We start from the raw sequence: 23,990 nt of genomic DNA, 5'->3' as shown, positions 1-23,990 counted from the left end.
AGGTGAATGCGACATATCAATGGGGAAGGAAAGAAGGAGTGCCTGATCAGCATAAGCCTATACATACTGGCCATATGAAGAAGAAGTTGGTTTTTGGAAAAAAGACCACTTCCACACTCAAAAGAATGTATAGGGAGAATGGTTTGTCAAGACAGTGGAATGACTATGCTCTCTTTAGAAGACAGGGAGGAAGCTGTGCACTATCAGGCAAGAGCACTGCAAAGGTGAAAGCAGGGAATTTCTAAATGACAAAATATAAAAGTATCTTTCGTGGCGATCTGAGATTAAAGGTTTGAATTACCTTGCCATCAAAGCCCTGGATGTATGTTTCAAAGGTGGTGCTGGATAGCATCTCCATCAGTGAGGAAGCGTTTATACTGTAAAAGGAGTGCTTCCCACCTCCTTCATTAAAGAGCATGGGGGACTGTAGCCTAAATTTTACATACTTATTATTTCTATCCTGCTTTAAGGAATGCTTCCAATCTAAACACTGGACAAGCTATGTGAATGACGAGTTTGCAGTTTCCTGTTATGGAAGACAGGACACCATGTGAAGGAGAGCTCCAATTACAGCTCTACATAACTTTATAATCAACCCTTTACCTAACTAGCTTGAAACTCAGGTGGAGGGGAGCCTTGTGGTTGGCTTTGGCTGAAGTTTGAGTCAACTTGGACCGATGTGGGTTTTTGCAAAACATTACAGCTCAAAACATAACCGCTTCCACATAAAACCATGTAAAACTGGTCAATTTCAGCTGTGATTCATGAGTGTAATTTGTTCCAATGCAAAACTCAGTATAACTCTAAGGATGTAAACCAGAAAAAGGTTCAGATGAATACCTGCAAACCAGATTTGTGGGTACCTATCTCACAGTTCTGATCTTAACAAGATCACACAGTTTAATTTAAACTTCTGATGCAGAAACTAAAGGCTGTGTTAAGGAGGAGGAGAAACTGCAGTTATCACCAACAACAGTCCTACCCCACAAAAATATTCTATTTAAAGTGTTCTTTTAAACCTTCATTCTTGTTGTAGTTGCTGTTTAAACAATTGTTACTTCTAATCATTCAGTCCACTTTAATGGGGGAATTTAATGCAGGAATGCAATGTCTGACAAAGGAAGTATTTTAATTGACTAATGGGGACATGGGATGCTATAAAGACTTCTGTTAGGTCAGGACCTTAGGGGCTAATCTACTAGTGAGGCTACCATCAGGTCTACATATAGTGCATATATTTATTCATATAACACATTTAATACCAAAGTACCGTGGATAGGCTACAAGAGAAAACAACAAAAACAGCAAACCACAATGATCAACAGAACCAATGGCCCCAGTTACTAATGCTACAGGAGGAGAGAAGAGGAACATCAGTCTCACAGAGCAGGCTAGCAGGAAGGGGAAGAAGAGAAAGCTCTTAGAATGACGTTCTGCACGATGAAGAATCACATAACTCCATAAAAATAAGGGATCCTGTGATGCACTGTAATAGTGAATGTAATTAAACATTTTGCAAAATATGCCAGGCACGGGAGGTTAAAAAAAATAAAGACAAATGGGTAGCAATATTCTCTGAAGCTATTGAAATATTGGTAAATAAATATCTATTTATTAATGTAATCAGAAGTTCTCAAAGGGAACTTGGAATAAGATTTCCACTAACCACTTGTTTAATGGTGTAACAATACAGCCCCAAACGCTCTCTCCTGCCATAGGGCTATCACACCTTTTCTGGAGGCTCCTACTTCCACAAGCACATTCTCTTACCAGCTTCCTGCTGCAGTAAGAATTCGACTGGTGAGGACAGTCTCCCATTCTTTGCCTTCCCGATTACACTTTAACCTGCTCAGCTTGGAACCTCCCACTGTGGTCATCTCATTCTCCACTTCAATATACATGGAGGGATCTGAGCTTATCTGAAAAAATGAAAGAAAAATCTGGTTACCCAAAGGAAACTGCTCAGAGAAGTGTCAAGTAATGTAGGTCCAAAATGAGGCCCAATTAAACCTTGGTGTCTGATAAGAGAAAACACTCTGGAGTTTTTTGTTTAAAATATCCTCAAAATACACCAAACTACTTAAAAGGGAAGAGACTCCAGAGGCAATTGGTCACTAAGGGCTACTCCCCATCAATGATTTCTATGTATGTTGAGCCCACCAACTGAAAAAAGAGTTTATGTTTTTCTGTCAATTGTTCCAATTCCTGGACAGCAAATCTAGTTCAAACAGGGCTGCTGCTGCAGACTTTCAGAATTCCTGCAGTCAAAACCAGACATGGTAAAAGCACACAGATAAGGGACTTCATAGGTACAGATCAATGTTATGTTAGGCCCTCCATATGCTAAGCATGTCACTTTACCATGTGGAGAGACCTCAGAGGAAATGCCCAGGTTTTTCACTTGAGTAATGTAGAGAGCTGGCTGTGGTGCATGTGTGAAGAGAAAGCACCAGCCCTGTCTGGAGCTGCTGCCACTGCTTCTTCTGTAACACTAAGGCTAAATAATGGAAGAAGGGAGGGAGTGCCTAAAGGGGGAATATATTTGTCTTTGAAGCCGAGTCAGGGGAGAAAAGAAGGAATGAATTGCTGAAATGAATTGCCTTTGCAGCCAGGTGAGAGAGGAAGTAAGCAGGCAGAAGCCAGAGGGTACATGTGACTTGCTTAGGTCCCAAAGCCAAGTCAGCTAGGGGCAAGAAAGGCCGTTGGGACGCCTACAGTGGCAGGAAGAAGAGGAAGAAAAGAGCCAAGTGGAAAAGCCTTAGAAGAAACCGGGATGGTAAGTCTCCTCCTTGGGGAGGGGAGAAACAGATTCTGCTCCAATCCCTCAGTTTAATAATAACGATTCTCAGTGTCTTAAGGGTATTTTGGGGGGAAATGCCTTTTAAGTAAACAATTTTGCTCTCACCCACTTACTTGCAATGTAAACGATTTCTGTGGGATTGGGGTTGGCAGTTTAAGTGCTAATGCTGGTGCAGAGATGCAAGTGGCATCCTTCTCAGAGGCCAGTGCAGCTGGGGACTGAAAAAAAACATCAACAGTAACAAATGTAGTAATTATAAACAAAAACTTATGAACAACTGGAACAATGCACAGGTATCATTCATGAAGGCACCTCAATACAGATATATTATAGTCCAGACTGTATTGCCAAGAGGAAAACCTCAAGAAATGTTTAAAAACACTTATCAGAGAAACCTTATGCAACAGCTTTTTCTTAATATAGATTGAATAAATACAATGTCTTCATTCTCTAAACTAGTACTAAGAATTTTCAGGAATGATAATGTCATCATTACAGTCTGCAGTAGGCCATCTTTGACATTTTCCATATGAACTAACCTAATGGAAGCTTTGGTATGTTTCAGGATAATGGCAGGCCTTCAATGTTGGGAATGAAAAGGGCTATTGCAACTGAATGATGGGAAGTACTGCCATCATGTACTAGCCTGGTATGTACTCCACTGCCCTCTACTGAATAGAAGGTTATACCTGCTCAAGTGCTTATAATTATGTCACCCTCTTGTGGCTACCAATGCTAAATACTGCTGACAGCTGATGGAGTTTCTCTTGTAGCTCAAGTGGCAGACATCGATGCTTTTAGAAGACAAGGTCCTACATCTAACTCCAACACTATATACATGCTGTTTAGTTAATGGCTGCAATATTTGTATGTGCCTAGTGTACAGATGTGTTGTGTTATGTGCACCTTTATTTTAAAACCTTAAGAATTAGATAAAAAGCAAGCAAGAGGACTAGCTTCAATATTTAGAGGGATCTTAGCACTTGTGGTCTTCACTTGTACACCTTCTGTCTAATCTAATGCAAAGACAACATTTTGCTTTAGTTAATGAATAGTAGAAACCATAAATGCTAATACTATGCACACTAATTAAATTTTTGACATACTGGTTACCTGAACAGTTAAAGTCACAGGTACTAGTCTGGAGTCCTTTCGTGGCCTGCCTTTTTTCTTCTTTTCTACTGTTTCTCCCTCAAGTTCTAGTTTACGCTTGGGCAGTGCCAGCGGTTTAGCAGCTGGAATCTTCTCCTCACTGTCACTGCTGCTCTCCAGGATATCCTTGGGCTTATTCTCTTTAATTAAATTCTGATCCTTCAATCTGCATAAAAAGTAAAAGATTTGTTTCATAATTTACATAAGATGTATTCAAAGTTGCCATCCATCCCACCCACTATGTGCTTTCAACTAAGCAGCAGGTGCATTCTGAGGCATGTTTGAATATATTTGAAAAGGTGCAGAGGAAAAAAATTAAGGTGATCAAAAAAGGCTGCCCAATTCCTTTGTGCAAGTGCAAATACGGAACATAGAAAATGCAGCTTCTTCAAGTAAGTTTTCTGCTTTAAAAAAACAAATAGTAAACTAGGGCTTGGGGTCCTCCACTAACACGTGATTCAGCAACTAGATACTTTTTTAAAAATACAAACAAGCTTTATTTTACCATGTAATGAATACTGCACCACATGAAGAGCAGGTATAATATCCAAATCAGATAACACTGGAATTTTGCTTAAAGAGATTGGTTTCCATTACAACTGAAATGAAGCAATTCTATTAGGGATATATGGGTGCGCAAAGTGGGGGAGGTGGAAGTACATAAACTGATAGTAGAAAGCTTGCAAATGAAAAGTACACAAGGGCTGTAAATTAACATGCACAGCATGCCTGACATCTCTAACCATTGGCTTTCAATGCACATATATACGTACATTATTGTGATCCACAGGAATCATAGTTATATTTAAGTTTGTAATAAAAACCCTTTTTGCAACCTCTCCCACCCTCCCCCAAGCTTTCCAAGACGTCCAACCAGGGAAGGATGGGAGGAAGGGAATTTTTCAACTTGTGCTGATCTAAACATGCAAGGAACTTTAAAGAGTTGTCCTCCTCCTCTTCTCCACATAACAGAGAAATGAGCACAAGATGGGGAATGACTTCTATTCCCAACTCTACGGCTGTTTGTCCATAATTCTTTGCATTTATGTAGCACAAAAACTTTAGATAGGCTTCGCAACGCCTCTTCAGAGTAAAGATGGTTACTCCCATTTTACTGGATAGAAAGACTTAGGCTCACAGAGGTTAAATGATTTTTGTCCAAGGTCATATAGAACATCAGTATCAGAATCACAATGAGAACTTAGGGCTAGGTGTCAGGAGACCTATGTCATGACACTAGATCACAGTGACTCTCAGACAAGTCACTACCTCACTGTCCCTCCAGCTTCCCCAGCTGTAAATTGGGATACTACTACTTTCCTCACTCACTCACAGGGGTACCCAACCCATGTCCCTTTTGACTTTGTGAAACGGGCAGAAAAGACAATGTACTTCACATAGATATTTGTGGACCGGTTTGCCATGCCACTTACACTGGGAAAATATACCCATTAGGAACATAGGAACTGCCCCTACTGGATCAGACCCAAGTTCTTGATAGTCCTGTCTCTCACAATGAACCAGATGCTTTAGAGAAATGTTTAAGAATCCCTCAGTAGGCAGATGTGGGGTAATCTGCCCCCCATATTAGGTGTCATCCTGGTTTCTAGTAGCTAGAAAGACTCCAGGCCTAAATTATGAGGTTTAATAGCCTTTCCAAATGTTTTGTTATTAATTATGACAACTCTGGATACTCTTGATATGCATATATATGTCCAATCCCTTTTTGAATCTTGTTAAGTTCTTGACCTCAACAACGTCCTATGGCATTGAGTTTCACAGGCTAATTACATCTTGTGTGTTTACTAGTTTTGAATTTGCCATCTTTAAATTTCATTGCTTGTCCCTTTCTCTTGTGTTAAGAGTCAGAAAAAACAAAAGTTCCTGATCTACTTTCTCTAGACCATTCATTATTTTATATACTTTTATCATGTACCACTTATGCATCTCCTTTCTAAGATAAACAATCCTACTCTTTTCAATCTCTCTGAGTTTTTCCAAGCCCAAAATCATTCTTGTTGCTTTTCTCCAAATCCCCTCTAGTTCTGCAATATTCTTTGGAGAGTGGGTGACCAACACTGCACACAGTATTCCAGATAAGGCCACCTCATTGATTTATATAATTGCATTATAATATCCTCCATGTTATTCACAAGCCCATTCCTTAAGTACCCTAACATCTTGTTTGCTTTTTTGACCACAGTTGCACATTAAACAGGTCTTCAATGACTAGGATGACACCCAGGCCCCTTTTTTGAGTTAGTACAGATAATTTAGAACCCTGTATGATGTAGGAGTAATTTAATTATTTTCCTCTGATGTGCATTACTTTGCATTTACAATCATTGAATTTCATTTACCATCACGTTGCCCATTCACCTAGCTTGTTTAGGTCTCTCTGAAGTTCCCCACAGTCCTCTCTGGTCCTAAGTATCTGAAAATAACTGTGTGTCATCTGCAAATTATTCTACCTCACTACTCACCTCCTCTCCAGATAATTAGTAAATAAGTTAAACACAGGACCTAGTATGGAAGCTTGAGGCACCCACTTCAAACCTTTTGCCATGATTAAAATTGACCATTTAATTCTAATCTTTGTTTTCTGTCTCTTAGCCTGTTTTTTATTCCTGACAATACTCTGCATCTCAACCCACACCTAACTTCTTCAGTAACCTTTTGCATGGAGGAACTTGTCAAAAGTCTACCAGCACTCTAAATAAATTATATCCAGTGATTTTCCTTTGTCCACTACTATTGACACATTCAAAGAATTCTAAGATTAGTAAAATATGAAATTCCTTTGCAGAACCATGCTGGTTAGACCCTATCATATAATGATATTCCAGGTGTTCTATTATTCTATTTTTAATTACTGTTTCAACCAATTTGCCAGGTACAGATGTACGGATTAGGTCTATAACTCCTCAAATCACTTCATGAGCCTTTAAAAAAATACAGATATAATATTTGCTACCTTCCAATCCCCTGGAATAGTGACTTTTTTAACAAGAAGTCAGTTTTAGGAGAGAAAATATGGGATAGATGAAAAAACAGATTTTTATTGTTCATAAATGGGGTGACTACATACCTCGCTGGCAAGACAGAGACCTTCTACACAATTCGTTAAGGGGTCTGTGTGTACATGTTATAACATGCACAACTCATGTCACAACACTGAAAGGTTTTCCTTTTTAGATTCTGATCATATGGATCTACACCAGACAAATACTTTGAAAACAAAATTTCTCGCCTGTACAGGGTTCTCAGGACAAAACTGAAATATGTCTGCATCTTTTGGGGTCTACTTTCCACGTAATGTAATTTATGTTGAGATGGAACTCCCTGTTATACAAACAGGCAGGCTGCCTATTATTATATTCCATGAAGAGCATACACACACAATGATTTTATCTTGAAGCAGAAGTTTTAACTAAGAAAGATCTGAAGAGTTTTCTTGGTCCCATATGCTTAATGTTGAAAACATCAATATGAGTATCCATGGATAAGAATACCTCAGAAAATCTTTCTTACCTGTAAATCTTTTTCATTGCCTCCCTCTATAGAGGAGATCTGAGTTAATCTCCAGAATTCCAGCACTGATGCATCCATCTCAGAGAATCATATTGTTTTATCATTGTCTGCTTGAGTGCCCTCCCCTACCCTGTACCATCACTTACCTGTCTATGGCAGTCTGATTTGTATTTATTATAGCAGAAGTCCCTGAGGTGGCTTTGGATCGTTCTGTAAATCTGGAGTCAAATGCTTTCATTGGTTCGATCTTAGATGGAGTTGTTAGCACACAGGAAGATGATACAGGGGTTGCAGCAGAAGCAGAGGTAGCATTTACACTATTAAGGAAGGAAAAAGAAAAACAAAGATTGAAAATATATTTGGAGTCCTATACTACTCATGAAAATAAATCAGCATTTATCAAAACCTTCTACACGGACTAAATTTCATTAAATTGGCCATTCTTGGACGTGTGTGAATTAAAATACACTGTATCCTTTCATGTGTCAATATCCTCTAAGCCTTGGCTACTCTCAAAAGTTGTTTATAATAGATCTGAGAGTTGAAATATTAATGCTGCTATATAAAGTCTTTTCATCTAGATACATCCAACTGATTCATTCTTTATAATTCCCATTCCCTGATTAAAAATACATATTATCTGTAGGCATTTAGTGTCCAAGTATAATAAATTAGTGATTATGTATATGCAATAGAGCAGCATGAAATGATCTAGAGGGCTCCCCTGAAAATTTCATTTGCTGTAGCATGCTGAAAATTTTACACAAGCATAGGTGTTTGCCTACACTATAGTTCAAACCACATAATCTGGTTCTTACAAACACTCTTTGAACTACACAACAGGACATTACATCACTAGAATTCATCTAAATAAGGTTTGCTTACTTTTAAAATACTCAATTTAGATTGAATAAAGAGATTTTAAGGGGGCTGCAATCTTGTACTAATAGCAGCTCTGTGTTTATAAGGATGATATAGTGGTTACACCAGTGGAAAACAATCAAAATACACCTGACTGCACTGGAGAAGAGCATTTCCAGTGTGTGCCTGGGGATTTGTTCAACCCTGGGAGGGTTAATTAATGCAGTTTTAAAGCTATTAGTTATCTGCCAACTCAAAACTCAATCCAACAATGGATCCATTTCTTGCAGGAAAACAGAAGTGTTCATGCTAGTGGGCCTCTTGATGCGCACTGGATATTAACAAGGATAAACTGACTTCACAGAAAACATAGGTTTGGAATAATTAGTTCCCATCACTATTAAAAGAGTAACTAATATTAATAAATCCTGAAGTGTGCAGGACAATATTAGATTCTCAATATTTTCTGGCAGGAAAACCACTCTAACAACTGCTTATTTAGAGAATTATGAAGGAGAGGTCACCGAGGTTAAAGAAAGAAACCTCTTGCAAATACTGACCCGTCTTTATTGGTTGCATCATCTGTTGGTTTTATACTGGCTGCCAGTGGTTCTAGAGAAGGCTTTGAAGTGCTGAGGGAATTGGTTGCATTGGAATCTAATGACATTAGTTGCTGATTACTCTGAGAAGACATCATTGAGCCAGCCAGAGATCCAGATATTGGGATACTATTGAAGAATGCTGTTGAAAAATCCCTGTATCAAAAAAGATTAAAAGCAAGTACGTATTATTTTTTTAAAACACATCTTTTAAAGTATTTTAACTTTAACATCACTTTTGTGTGTCTATCCATTTTTTCCACCGATTTTTCTCACATTTCTACTGCAATACCGGTCAATGTGGTACTTTGTGGTTTGCCTCTGCTAATTAATGAGGAAGAAGGAATATGCATTGCTTTGGGGTGACATTTGTTTGTGTACAGCTGAAGAATAAGCAAAGGAAGCCCTCCCATTTTTGGTGAATACATGTTTTAAGTTAACGTGTTTGTATAGAATTAGTTGACAGATACAGAACATTAGCCTGGTCCTGCTGAAGTTAACAGTACAACTTAACCTTTTGATGGAAGATAACCTGTGTCTTAAGACTAACAATTCCTGACTGGCTCTCAGCTCTTACTATTAAGAGAACACTGGGATAAATGCAGATCTTTGCAGCTGTATGCAGGATATTTCCAGCAAAGCCAGCTGAGTCCAAATCATGACTGGCATGAATACACGGTATGCAGACACATGCTTTAGAAATTGCTTTGAAGGACAGAAATATATAACAGGCTCCTTGAAAAAACGAGTTTATTTTTCACTCATGGCTCTGTTTTTGGGATCTTTTTTCCATGCCCTTCCCTCTTCCAAAAACAACAGCTAAAGCTGCTTATTCTGAAGACATGAATCCAGATCATCTAAAACAGTAAAGGATTCAATACACTCTATTTTCCTAAAAGGGGAAAAAACCTTTTTTGGACGAGACAGAAAACCAAGGATGTGAGCACTTATAGTCATTCAAAATCCCATAGCTCTTGGCATGCGCTGGAACAAGTGTTAGCAATCACATACCAGCCAAATTCCAAGTGGGATTATTACATTCGTCTCACCTAAATGTCTGTGTATTTTATTTGAAATGATTTTAACTTCTCTTTCTTTGAACTGGAGCACAGTATTATTTTCACAGAACAGCTGCCACTTTCTACCCTAGAAGTGGCTGCATTTTAATGGTAGGTAAAGTGATCATAATAAAGCACTTCGAAATCCATTCATCTTAACAGTCCTTAAATATAAGCTATTATAATATGTAATGGGTTTAAGATGGACCTAAATTTTGTCAGTGTGAACTGAAAAAAGTAGATGAAAAGGTCAAGGGAGATAAAAAGAGCAATCACTTCAAAGTATACCCAGTGTCCAGCTGAGCTATGCAGAGAGGTGTGATGCGCCTCCGGCCATCTGCTGTCCGTGTTTCTACTTGTTTCTTTAAAAGATTCTATTAGGGGAAGGGAGAGAATAATGTTAATATGAATTCTTTCTCCAGTAGACACAAGACTCTGGTTAAGTGCAATGAAATGAAAAATGCTCATCAATAGTTATATCATTTATTTCAGGGAAGAATTTTATTTTATTTTTTACAATTGTGTTTCTGAACCAAAGACGCCCCAAATATTCGCACAGTCTCTCTCACTCGCCCTCCTTTCCTGTCAGCACAAACCGGGTTTTTAAGACCATAGGCTCTTCAGACCAAGGATTGTCTTTTAATAAGAGTTTGTACAGTGCCTAGCACAATGGAGTCCAGATCTGTCACTGTGTTTTTGGGCTCCAATACAATAAATCACAGATAAATACAAGGTAAAACACTTTTCATAAAACCATCACTTCATCTCTCAGTCCTCGACCACAAAGGAAACCTGCACAACACTTTCAAAAGGTGAGCCTGCGATCTTAAATTCATAACTTTGTCAGACACTAAAAATCATGAACTTAATAAAGACACTGGATTTATGGCTTATTACAACACTCTATAAACCATTAACCCTCCTTTGTCGTATGACTGCAGAGATCATAATTGTCCGCTTCACCTTAAATGGTCTCTTACACCATGTTAACTCCATATACTAAACAATCTGCTCCACGTTGTATTTAGCTGTGACACTCTAAGTACCTTTCCCAGATCTGAAGACGACCTCCGTGTAAACTCAAAAGCTTGTCATTTTCACCAACAGAAGTTGGTTCAATAAAAGAGATTACCTCACCCACCTTGTCTCTTTGATTAGATATTTATCAAATGTGTACTTGATGCTATTAAATCACCATTCAAAAGGCCTACCTTTCTAATGTCCTCCAAACTCTCACCATTAACCATGCTTGCCACTTTGGGAGCTGCCACTGCAGACCCTGCTGCTTCCCGTATTGCTGCATTCTTCTGCTCCATCTGCTGCTGTTGCTGTCTCTGTTGATACTTCAGCATCTCCGGATTCTCAATAATGGTAGTGGACAACTGAGCCTCAGTCATTATCGCTAAGCTTTTACCATAGGTGGACTGATGAATGTTGCTCTATGGGTATTAAAAATGTAAAAACAAAACCAGATTACAACTGCTAGCAATACATCAGTGATTGTGCTATAAAGACATTACACAAATCTATTAATATCAATATACAAATGCCTTCAATACTATTTGCACATCATTCAAAGATTTTTTCTCTCTGTTATATTTTTTAGATAACATCCAACTCATTAACAAACTTAGCTAGGGTGGCAAAACTTCTGTTGTTAGCAGCGATAAGAGGGAAAATCCAGCTGATAGCGAAGTACGTTAAAAAGACTTGCATACAAGCTCATAAGAGTAATTTTAAACCATAATTTTGAAATCAGGAAGTCACTCCTTACTACTTAGGCCAGACAAATGTTTCAAATGTATAATGCAATGTAAGCAAATGGGTATTTGCCAAGAAAGTTTCTACTCTGGAAAGGATACTTAATACCACAAGTTGTTTCTGAACTTGATGGCTGACTTTACAGAAAAACTCTCTGGTTTTGGAAAGCAGACAAGAACACATTTTTCTATAATATTAAAATCAGTCACTACAAACTCCTATGAACAGTTCTGAGCATATTATTTTAATGAAAAAGAATGGCTGATCACATTTGTCCTGAGAGCTCACAGTACCTTCTCCTCCTCACTGAGTGGATCTCCAAGTTCATCCTGAGAAAAGTCCAAAAAAGCCACTGATCCGTCCATGGAACACACCAAGATCCCAAGTCCGTTTAAAGTCCTGAAAGACAATAAAAATCCATCTTTGTTTTGAATCAATGAGTTTTTAAAAACTTTCTTTGCTGCATTTAGGCAATCCATAGAAGTTTTACTGTAAAATAAATTATTAGCACAGGATTTATTATACCAGCAACTACTGAAGTGATGAAGTGATCAAAGAAGTGGGGCGACATGGGATAGTCAAGGGACTACATGTGAGCACCAGTAATTAGATACACACGTGCTTTTGAGCACGATGCCCACCCACATTAATGACCAGGGCTGTAAAAAACCAAGACTAGGGATAAAACTGGAAGAATTTAAACTGTTAAGTATTAAAGGTGAACCACAAAGCAAGAACACAAATCCATTTGCTTCAGAAAATATGTGCTAAATACGCCCACTAATTGAGCTAGGGGCAGCTTTCAGCACATAAGCAACTAAAAAGCTTCCTGAGAATCCCTGTGCTATAGTAATGTCTAGGAGTCAATTGAGAATGGGGCCCCACTATTGTAAGGCAAACAGAGTGGTAGACAGTCACTGTCCCGAAGAGCTTACAATCTACATAGAGAAGACATGGGGGGAGATATACAAGCTGAATGATGGCCAGCCATCTTTGCTGCATTACAATTCCATCCCCTTGTTCAGTGCCAGCAATAATAAAAGCCAAATAGAGACTGGAACCAGCCTAACAGTCCCTAGTTCAGGCCAGAGTTTTTTGTTTTTCTCTTTAACATACTGCACACAGAGGCCTGGCTACTCTGGTACACAGCATATGCACTATACCAGCATTTTTCTGGTGGCCTCAACAGTGTCTATAAAATAAGTTGTTTTTTTAAAAAAAGTCCTATGGCCCTTATAAGGCAATAACCTTCCACATGTGGCCCATTATTCACAGACTTGGGGTTTGTTTGTTTTTTTGCTAGAAGAGGCCATGATCCAGTAACTACTAAATGCAGTTTTCCCCCTCACAGGCCACAGAAGTTTACAGATGACATGTCATAGATGAAATGAAAGAAGACAGGCAGAGCACTGATGGCAGAAGTCCCGCTGAGTCAGCCCAAATGCAAACGGTTTTTTAAAAACATATGCCACAGCTGCATGAGAGAGACAGAAAAGTTTCTTTGTCTTTACCATAGGATCTGCATGTCACATCCAATCAAATTGTCCCAGATAGTAGTGACTTATATAACCCAAACTCCCAAACTGGAAGGTGAGTCAAGTTTCTCCTTTTGAGTCTTCTGCTTGCTGGATAGATACAATTTTCTTGGATTCAGATGCAGATAGTGTAGATATCTACTGCTGATGGAGATAGTCAGTGCCTCTGTCTGAGGGTACAATGCCAGGTGAACATCAAGGTGGCACCATTAAAACCATATTCAAGGATCCATCACTGGACATTGATAATATCACTTTTTGTTCTGTGTTTGTACAGCATCCAGCAAAATGGGGTCCGTGACTGGGGTTCCTAGGTGCTTCCACAATACAAATAATAAATATAGACCAATGTCTTATCTCCCTTTTTCGAAAAGATTATTGAAAATATAATGGTGTTCAGGTATTACTGTAATAGGTACAAGTTTACAACTCTAAAATAGAGAAAGCCCAGACAGTTTCAGATTTCCTTGACAGTCTGATCTTAGACCTGGGTACAAGACTGAAACTGCACTACTTGGAATGGTTCTGTTACTAAGATTTTAGCCAAACAAATTGATTTTCTAAACAGGATATAAAATAACAAGCTTTCTGCTTATCCTTTAATGTGTCTCTCCAGTATCCCACAGGAACGTTTACCCATACATTCAGAAAATGTTAATTGGATATTGCGTCTCAAAAAACTTTATACCACACACAAAAGGTGTAACTTGCAGATGTGGCAGCCTTTTCCTTGCATAGGCAACAAAACTATACAAAGCTGCTATACTACAGCAGCAAGAACAGCAGGGCACACCTTCATGCAATTACACCACTTAGTGCACAAGTCTTAACTCATTAATGTATGTGAAATGCTTCGAAGTCCTTTGATGAAAATCACTATAGGAAATATTATTGAATTTGATAGTAAGATCCATGGACAAGGCTTACTGACATCAGACCAAACTGTACATATTCTGCTGCCTGAGTAAACAGTTTTCAGGTCTAGTATAGGTATATCAGTAAAGCTACACAATTCCCAGTTGTCCTCTATGCCCTGTTATGGGAATACTATTTCTTATTTACTTTACAGAGGTGTTGGGAAATCTAACTAATGTTAGATATCCTCAAATGAAAGGCTCAACAGAATTTCAAGGTATACAAATATTGCATTAAAAACTATTTTAAAAGAACATTAAGATTGCAAAGTCAAGCACTGAGAAGTAACAAAGTGATAGAATTACAGTGGCCTGTACAACCTTAATTTAGCTCTGTTGTTCATATGCATTATGACAGTCTTCAATCACATGATCACATACTATTTTTCCCCACAGGACCTCCTGCCTCATACAGTGCAGATTGGATAGTGTTCACTGAATGGTAGCTTTTCAATATTCGTTTTTATCTCATCACTCAATGTTTGGCTCCAGGCTTATTTACTGCTTATTACTCAAACCCTGTTCTGAAGACAAAATTAATTTCCTCATTTTTATGGCACTCATCACCATAGAATCTGAGTAGTTCACAATCATTAGTGGATTTATGCTCAGGATACATCAATGGGGTGAGCTGGCATTATTATTTTCAATTTTGCAGTTGGGGGAACTGAAGCAGAGAGATTAAGATTAAAATTTGTAAAAGTGTCCACTAATTTGGAGGGCATTATTATAGCACTTTACATGTTCAAAACACAGCTCCCATTGACTTCAGTTGCAGCTGTGTGCGCTCAGAACTTCTGCAAATCAGGCTCAGTCTCTCTCAGGTTGGGCACCCAGAAACTGGGAAATACATACTGCCATCTGTGAAAGTTTAGTTTAAGTTACTTGCCAGCACCACACAGGAACTTCATGGCAGAGACAGGGATAGAATCCAGTTGTCTAGGGCTTTAACCATAAGACTATCCTTTCTCTTGCCTCATTCACCTTCCAACTTCTGCAATAAATGAAACAAGGGTTCTAAAGACAACCACCTCATTTACTGTACAACCCTGATACATTCCCAGAGCACCATCCATCCTGGGAACTGAATGAGGAAGGGGTCCTGTGGAAAATATAGTAAGAGATCATGTCATTAAAGACTGCATCATAACACATAAGAAGGCTGAATTAAGGTTGTATCAGCAATCTCAATTCTGGTATCTTTTGACTTTGGCAAGCTTAACATTCTTTTAATGTAGTTTTTAAAATGTCATTTTCTAGGTTTGAAAAAAATAAATAAAATCAAATTCCATCATGTGAAAACATACTGACCCCCACATGGGTCATCATCAGGGTTGAACCTCTAGATTCACAGCACAGACCTTGACCACCTGAGCTAATGAAGTACTTGGTCGTAGTAGAAGTCTTTTATCCTCTGTAGGGGCCAGTCAGTAAAAAAAGATGACACACACTTTGCCAGTGGGTTTCACAGATACTGCTGACAGCAGGATTTCTGTATCTCCACACCCCACTGGGTTTGATTCCAGGTTCTGAGGGGAGCGCTCAATAATGGTTACAGACCCTGCTGCTCCTGTTCTTCACCATCCCCCAGCATGTCCCTTCAACATATTCCCTTTCTATCTCTGCCCCCAATGTTTCTATCCCCCTCAGCGACTGCCCCTTACAGCCAACCCCATTTTCCCCTTCTTCTATACCCCCAGCCTGTCCCCTCCAGTCCATCTCTGCCCCCATCTGTTCCTCATCCCTTTGCTTTAGAATCAGGCTACTTCTTCCTTTCCCTTCATGCTGCTTGGGCATCAGCAGGGGGAGACTGAGATGACGGAGGACAGCTAGTAGCCACTAAAGTATGGCGGGAGCCAGAGGCAGGAAAAAAAAGTTTATTATGGAGAGAAGAGGGGGGGACAGAAGTGGAAGGTATTGGCATGACGGGGCAAAAAAGTCTGGGGAAGTTGGCAGAAGGAGGAAGAGAGATAAGCTGGAGAAGATTGAGGGGGTGGGGTGGGTTGGGTCACAGCGGCAGCCTAGAGACTTGTGATGTTGTCCAAAGGTGGAGGAAGCCTAAGTGAAGGAACCTGGGACAGCCTCCTCCTTTAATTCCCTGCCCCTTTTTCTCACCCCTTCAGCTCCTCCACTGCTACACACACCTCTTATTGCCTGCACCAGTGAGGACTGATGCAGCTTGTGGCTGCTGCCATCTTCTCCTCACTGAAACAGACAGCTAGATGCTGGGCCAAGTCTAACAGGGGAGCATTGAGAACAAAGGAAGAGAGTCTCTCTACCTCAGCTGTAGCACCACAGCAGCCCATGGTGGATGTGATGAATTATTGCAGGGGGGCAAAGATGTCAGAATACATGATAGAGCTGCTGAATGTACGTCATTCCGAAGGCAAGACATTCGGCAACCTTGTGTGCGTGTGGCTAAATGGTTTTTTTTCCAGTGCTTTGTCACCATACAGCAAGACATGCTACAGAGTCCTGCTCTGTAGTACTAGTACTATCACTGGAGTAAGGGAGGAGCCAGTGCTCATGCAATGGTCACTGCAGGCTTCTTGCAGCAGGATAGGAAAGTGGAACCCGGGCTGGAAGATAACTGAAAAGCATGATGTCCCACACAATATAAAGGACTCTGGAAAAAACCCACACTAGGCTATGTGCCCTCTGGCAAAACATAGGTGCTTGGAAGATTGCTATGCTCTATTCTGTGATTGGTGGGGTGTGTTCTGGTACTTTATAATTTCATTGTTCTCTGTTTGATAGTTGCCATGTAATTTGAATCTCTCTTAACTTGACCCTTCTGCTACACTCAGCCACAAAGGAATGTATACCTTCTTACATAGCACTGCAACACCTTTGATATAACTAAATTATTTATTAAAGAATAGAGCAGCTATGTTTAATTTTCCAAATGAGAAACTACCAAAAGGGTCAAACATGTAAGCAAGTGTGGACACTTAAAGAACTTCATATTAAAGAAGAAGAGAACCTTTAATGGAGATGAGAGTCATTGTGAATATTTTGGGAGGGGAGAAGAGGGACTGAGGTGACATACCAGAGTCTTCTCATTTGCATCAATGTAAATGAGTAACTGTGTACAAGTTACATATGTGTAAAATCCATCAGGCCCATTAAGTTTTATAAAATAGTAGCAGCTCGCTCAAAAGAGAAAATTCTAACAAGCTGACCTCATTCTACAGATGTCTTTGTACACCATACTACTATATTATTATTATGTTTTATATTCTTTAATTACAAAGACATCATCCTTCCCCTGAATGGAGATATATGCACACTCCAAACAGGAAAATTATTTAAATTTGAATTTTTATGTAGTACATTTTCATCTCTTCTAGAGACACCAAGGGCTTATTTGGTACATGAAATAACAGAGCTGAGTCAAAACTAATGGAATTATGAAAGATATTGCTGCAATTTCATAAATTTCAGGTCACACTGATGTGGTGCTTAAATTATGCTCAAAATGTGAGCAGTGTTGCAGTGTTCTCGAATAAAGAACTTCCTCTGAACAGATAGGTACAGAAGTAGACAATTTTTTTTTAAGCTTTCATATAAAAGTGAAAGCCATCTTACCATGAGATGTCCATGATAGACTTGTCAAACAGCTCATGTATGACAACTAAAGGTCGTTTCAGACATGTGAGCTTAAAATGAAAAAAGAGACAGAAATTTAGAAATGTTATGCACAACCACATAATCCCATCCTCTCGCAGAATCTAATAGCATTTACCAAATCTGACTTTCTGACCCGAAATGCTACCTGTATGCTTAATGGTGTAAGATCTGGAGTGCACCAGGAGTCAGTCATTTCTTTACAGAGCACAACCAATTCCCTCAAAAGTTTGGATGACATTCAAGTCCCACTTTTTGAAACAGAGATTGACTCCTCTGACCAACCTAGCCCGCTCTCTGCTGCCGTTGTAGAGCTCTCTACCAGCCACTAATTCAAAGCAACTCCAGACCCTGGAGAGAGCTTCAGTTCTAACCTTGACTGAGATAAGGAGGATGTTCCCTGGCGAGATAAGAGAAAGGCAGAACATGGATCAGAGTAACATGCTCACTTTCAGACTATCAATGTGTAAGTAAGGAACGCTGATCAACAACAAAGGGAAACTACCAATAATTCCTAAAGAATAGCAGCCAGCCTTTTGTTTATGGATCAACTTGATACTATAATAAAGCATTCAATAAGCAAAAGAATTTCCCATAATTTGTTCCAAAACCAAGAGACAGAGTATCTCTAATTCTCAGCCAGTATACCTATCATTTAAGTTAACAGACTCTAATTGAAGCTAAAGTAGGAAAAGGCAGTGTGGTTTAGTGGATAACAAGATTTCCTGGGATTCAGTAGAGCTGGGTTCAAATCTTGAGTCTACCACAGACCTGCTGTGTGACCGTGGGCAAATTATTTCACCTTTTTGTCTCTGTTTCCCCCTCCCACCATCTGTCTGTTTTGTCTATCCAGACAGTAAGATCTTCAGGGTAAGGAAGGTCTCTCACTATGTGTCCGTGCTGTGCCTAGCACAATGAGATCCCAATCTCCGCTGGTCCCACTAGGCACTACAATAAATAGAATATACCTAAATGACACTTTGATTAACACCACACCCATTTTGCCAATCTTGACAAAAAGATTTCATATAATGCACTAAGTGATTGATGGATAGATAGCATACTTAGGATGCTTAGAAAGCAAACAATGGATTGCATGTAGCAACTGGTGTGTTCTGGCATATGTCCCTCGTTATGAAGCCATACACTCTGTTTAAACTGATTCTCTGCTCCATTATAGGTGCCAAACCAGCCAATCTTACATTAAAGTGGAGAAATAACCATTTTTACCCTCAGCCTCAATTTGAAAATATAATTTTTACTTTAGAATAAAAGCCAAGCCAAATGTTTGAAGATAGAAGTAGGGTAGAATTGCACTTTTAAAAAAAAAATTCTATTTCCTGGTTGAAAGTAGGAGCTGGGGACAGAGACCAGGACAAAGCACGCAGGGAATCAGTCAATGCAGCAATAGCTAGTTGTGCTATGTTCCTTGAACTTTGCAGAGCAAGCTCAGGGGAAGCCAGATTCCATGGTTGGGCGTGCTAAATATGGGATAGGAGGAAAGGACTGTTTCTCTTACATGAGGTTAGAGCCTGTGACACAGCGACAGGCCTCGGGTTAGGTTTGTCAGGACAAGCCAATTTTTTTTCCCAGCCATGGTAACAGAATAGCATACTGACTCCCTTAGTCCCTCATTAAACATCAGGCCTAGGAGTTGAATTCCCTGGGTCCTTTGCTTTCCTAAGCTAGTTCCATAGAGGGAAAGATAGCAAAGATAGCATCCCCAACCTAGCTTCTGCTGGGACACTGCACTACCTACCCTGTTCTGGCCAAACATCATCAGAAACCTCAGCCCCCAAAACCTGATTTAGAATAAATCACTTCAAACTTATACATTACAAAAATCAATGGAAAATCTATCTGAACACACTAGAAACTGTGTTTAAGGATATAATCAACCTTTCATATAATTTTTTTAAATGTTTCGGTGTTTATTTCTAAAGCAATTCATGATAATAAAGACCAACTTCTTCCAGTCCAGTGTTTCCCTACAATCCTCTGATAATAGGCAGTGGCCAATTAAATGAGTATCTAAATGTAAAATCCTAATTCTGTATACCTGATCTCTGTGCTAAGTGCCCAACTTGTCCAAGTGATCACCTCAGCCAAGGAAAGCAACAAAGGAAACTTACCCAGACAGATAGAGACCGATCCTTACTGCCGACAGCACAACAGCAGTAGGGACAGCTTGGCTTGGTGGAGCTCCCATTCTTTTGTTTCTTTTTGAAGATTTTTGGATTGAATTTCTGAACAGGCAAAAAAAAAACAAAAAACCACCAAACATATTACAATCAATGAATTACTTTTAGGAGTTTCTTTTTCAAAAGTGAACTTAATGCTCAGAAACGATGTCAGGCTAACATCCCTGGAAAACAAAGTCCCCATCACAGGTTCAGCACAGACAAAAGCAATGTACGTTTCTTCACACTGCCTCGCCAATGTGTCTCTGCCATGAGCTGGAAGGACCACCTTCTAGGGATAAGAGTATTTTTGTCTCCATAGCCAACTCACTCTTTGGCATCAACTGACAAGTGCACCAACAGGAATGCCAAACTGTATTGGTTTTATTGGTGGGTTTTGTGATGTGATCATCAACCCTCTTGGAACCAGAATGATTTCACATAAGCCACTGAACAGGCTTCAGAAGGTAAACTTTTGGCCATTCCTGAACTAGGCTGGATTTGAACTAGTGACCTAGAGGTATTTTATTACCCATCCGTTCCACATCCAGTCCCCCAGCTCTCTAAAAGAGGACTGACTAATTTTTTTCTACTGAAATAAAAAAAATTGGACAGGTGAAAGTCTACATTTGCCTTAAACTAACAGATTTTTAAACATCCATGTATCAATTATTAACTATCATATTTACATCTATCTATATCACTTGTTTCCCTCTATTGAACATAAAATATCAAGAGAGCATATTTTCTAAAAGCTATACTTTAAGGAGACATTAGCCTTTAAATTTACTCACCACCACTGTCACTGCCTTGCGATGCCCTACAAAATCCATGTTGGTTTTCCATCCATCTCTCTCAATGATCTGGGCAGTAGGTCCAGAATTATTCATGGCATGAGCAGAAACCAGATAGTGTCCATCAGGCGACCAGCTGAGACGCAGAACATGTGTTGTCCCTCCACACTGAGAAAAAACACATTTGGCCTTTAAAACGATCTAGATTGATTGGTCAGAGGGCATTTATGACAACTTTTGAGGGTTCAGAAAAAGGAAAGTAAGATTTTAGAAATTGAATGAGTGATTTCTTGTTTCTTTAATGAGACAATTTCAGCAACAACATTTCAGTTCATTAAATTCTCAGAGCTTCATCCATATCTACATGGTTTGTCCAATCTAAGTTCTGAAGCTGTAACTAAGGAGCTAGAGTGTAAACAGGAGCATCTGGTTATTGTCAACACAGATGCAAAACTGGAGAATGACTGATATTGAAAAGAGGCTCTCAAGGGCAATTTTTAAAATGGAAAGAACACCTGAAAATACCATTCTCTATAATTTGCAAGAATGCAGAACTCTATAGAATACTATGCACCAACTATTCATCATCCTGGTCAGTGACATGGCTGCAACATATCAGTTGCAAATTATGAGACCCAAATTTGCAACTACCTCACAGATTCTAAATGGCTGAATGCAAATGAATGACTATGAAGGACATTGCTAACCACATAACTACAAACTTAGTGCAAAATACTGTACTCATTAGCACCAGCATCTGCCCCAGAGCAGTTTGACTGCCTTCCTAGTCAAAGTAAAATAACCAGTCAAACAAAACAGATTTTAGTGTGGGGAGAGTTTTGGGGAAAGGGGAGGACAAAAAATACCCCACTTACTCACCTTCATGTTTTTACAGCAGATATGCAAGTCTAGTCAAAGTCATTACACTACATTTGCATCCTGCTCAGAAGCTAATAGACAAATTTACTATGTCTGCAATTCATAAAGTTATTAGCGCCTGAAAAGATCACTGACTGTGATTAATCTTCAAAAATAGCTGATAAACCTAAGACTACAGAATTTTGCATGTGAACCCTATTCAGATGAAAACAAAAAAGCCATCAGTGCAATGAAAAACTGGGAATTAGTCTCCCCACCACCACCAATTGTTTGCTTTATCTCAATTGTATGGATACACTTCCCACTCTCCAACCCCTAAAACAACACACCAAGTCTCAACACAATGCCCTGGGCAGTCATACTATAAAAAGCTTAGTGCTTGTAAGGTGAAAATATTTCTCTTTCAAAGCTGGGGTTTTAACAAATACAATGACTAAGTTTTGTTTATTTATCTATCTATCTATTTTAAACAGCTACTCCACTGTATGGCAGCATTCAAAGTTTCCAGAGGGAAGGGTACCTGCTGCAAACAGGGGAGCAGGGTTAATGTTCTACATAGGGAGCTTCATCCAGCCTTTGCAGCTGGAGACAAACTGTGGCATAATAGTGCCTGTTTACAGGGATAAGGAAGGGCAGAAGCAATTACTTGGGTTAAGACAAGCTATTCACAAAAGTATGTTCTAAACTCAGTCATTTTATGTTCCCAAATGGTTTAAATCTCCTTTCTGAACAGAAAGTCACAGTAGAAGCAAAGAGCTGTCTTGGACACAGAGGCCGTTTTAGCCCATTGGGGGCTCTAAGTGGGAATATTTTTGGGCCCCCTCTCCACATACACAAAACATAATAAAAAGTGAATAGGGGGTCCCCTGGAGTTGCTCAGGCCCCTAAGTTATTGCTTAGTATGCTTATGCCTAATGCCAGCTGGGCTTGTACAGTTGAGAACTCTTCAAGTGGAATAAGAGGGGGCACAACACACACTGCAAGCATTTTAGTACTGTTTAATTCGTTAATGTTTGTGAAGTGCTTTGAGAATCAGAAGTATTGTGACTATTTTTTAATTTGTTCCACTATGCACTCCTTAACACACAACAGGTACCTCATCAAATGGTTTTGTGATGCTGGTTTCTAACTGCCAGTCCATGGTCCGCCACACCTTCAAGCTTCGGTCATCGGCCTGAGAGGCTATATATTTCCCAACAGGATCCCAGGTCAATCCCTTTACCAAGCCAGAGTGTCCCTTCAGAGTGGCAAGAATTTCTGTGTGCAGCAAAAAATTAAGAGATAATACTTGGATGCTATCATTCCCTTTAAGAGGTTATTTAACTATAGACAAAAAGTCTAGTGGAGATTTCTAGGGTCCTTTTGAAGCATCATATTAAATACAACCTGACATTTTTGTTATATTGTCAAATACCAATGCATCAACCAAGCACAACCTATGTTCAAATTAAGTTTCTCATACAAATGAAGCAAGGAAAAACAAGGTATTCTGACATCATAATGAATGGAAAGTCATTGTGCAAGAGAGAAGAAATAGATGCAGAGCAGAAAGACCAACAGAGACCAGTTTATTACAAAACTTTTGTCAAGCTTTGGAAAGAAAACAGCAGTTTAATGGGAACCTAGATAAAATATACACTTATTCCTCCCTCTGGGTCTATTAACCATCACAACAGCTTCAACCTGGTGCATTTGTGTAACATTATCTATGTCCATGTTACATATACAATCATGTTTAAACCTGGCAGGCCCACTAACCTAGGGACAACAGTGTCTATACCACCATAGTGGACAGTGTTCAACTGCCACACCTGATCTCTTGCCTCTCGGACTGTTTAAGGAGAGGCTGGGAGCACTGCATAGACAGCAATCTTAGCTTGGGAGGCTATCACCTCACGTTGTTCCCCAGCAATGCTTCTAGCCATTTAAAAGTGAGGCTTCGATGGGCTTCCAAAGATGGTACTGCTATGTGCAGCAGGTACAAAAGCAGAAAATAGGAAAAGAAGGAATTCTTAGAACTTCTTCAGGATTTGAAAGAAATCAATATTTTATGTTTTTAAAACAAGCCAAAAGAGAACATACAAGCAACAGTGATGTTTATGCAAAATCAGCAGCACAATCTGAACATTACAGCTCTTTATGCTGGTGTTGTGATCCATTTCTCATTTTCAACAACATTTGTGACAAAGGCTGTGCAGATTCCAAGATCTTAGTCTCTACAGTAAGGGCAGGACATCTGCTCCAAAATACACCCTACCTGTTCATAGTCAATGAAAGACAGTGACACAAAAAGCAGTCA

At 39.3% G+C, this 23,990-nt stretch overlaps 1 protein-coding gene across 3 annotated transcripts in view; it reads right to left on the bottom strand.

The window, feature by feature from the left end:
- HIRA (histone cell cycle regulator) overlaps positions 1–23,990 on the bottom strand; it is a 51,936-nt gene that overhangs the window by 10,431 nt on the left and 17,515 nt on the right. For 2 of the 3 annotated variants that reach the window (XM_067539870.1, XM_067539872.1), the window contains 12 exons: positions 22,788–22,948; positions 20,813–20,980; positions 19,971–20,084; positions 17,800–17,870; positions 12,056–12,161; positions 11,213–11,440; positions 10,278–10,375; positions 8,905–9,099; positions 7,630–7,800; positions 3,914–4,118; positions 2,914–3,018; positions 1,771–1,919 (listed from right to left, as the gene is read on the bottom strand). In XM_067539870.1, coding sequence (XP_067395971.1) covers positions 1,771–1,919; positions 2,914–3,018; positions 3,914–4,118; positions 7,630–7,800; positions 8,905–9,099; positions 10,278–10,375; positions 11,213–11,440; positions 12,056–12,161; positions 17,800–17,870; positions 19,971–20,084; positions 20,813–20,980; positions 22,788–22,948 — 1,771 coding nt within the window. The remainder of the gene's footprint in view (positions 1–1,770; positions 1,920–2,913; positions 3,019–3,913; positions 4,119–7,629; positions 7,801–8,904; positions 9,100–10,277; positions 10,376–11,212; positions 11,441–12,055; positions 12,162–17,799; positions 17,871–19,970; positions 20,085–20,812; positions 20,981–22,787; positions 22,949–23,990) is intronic. The other variant, XM_067539871.1, reaches the window with a different exon arrangement.

This window comes from Emydura macquarii, unplaced genomic scaffold (assembly GCF_026122565.2).
Source record: "Emydura macquarii macquarii isolate MOO-44397 ecotype Brisbane River unplaced genomic scaffold, CSIRO-AGI_Emac_v2 contig_554, whole genome shotgun sequence".
NCBI classification, from domain to species: Eukaryota; Metazoa; Chordata; order Testudines; family Chelidae; genus Emydura; species Emydura macquarii.
This window is presented reverse-complemented; position numbering and strand designations above follow the sequence as displayed.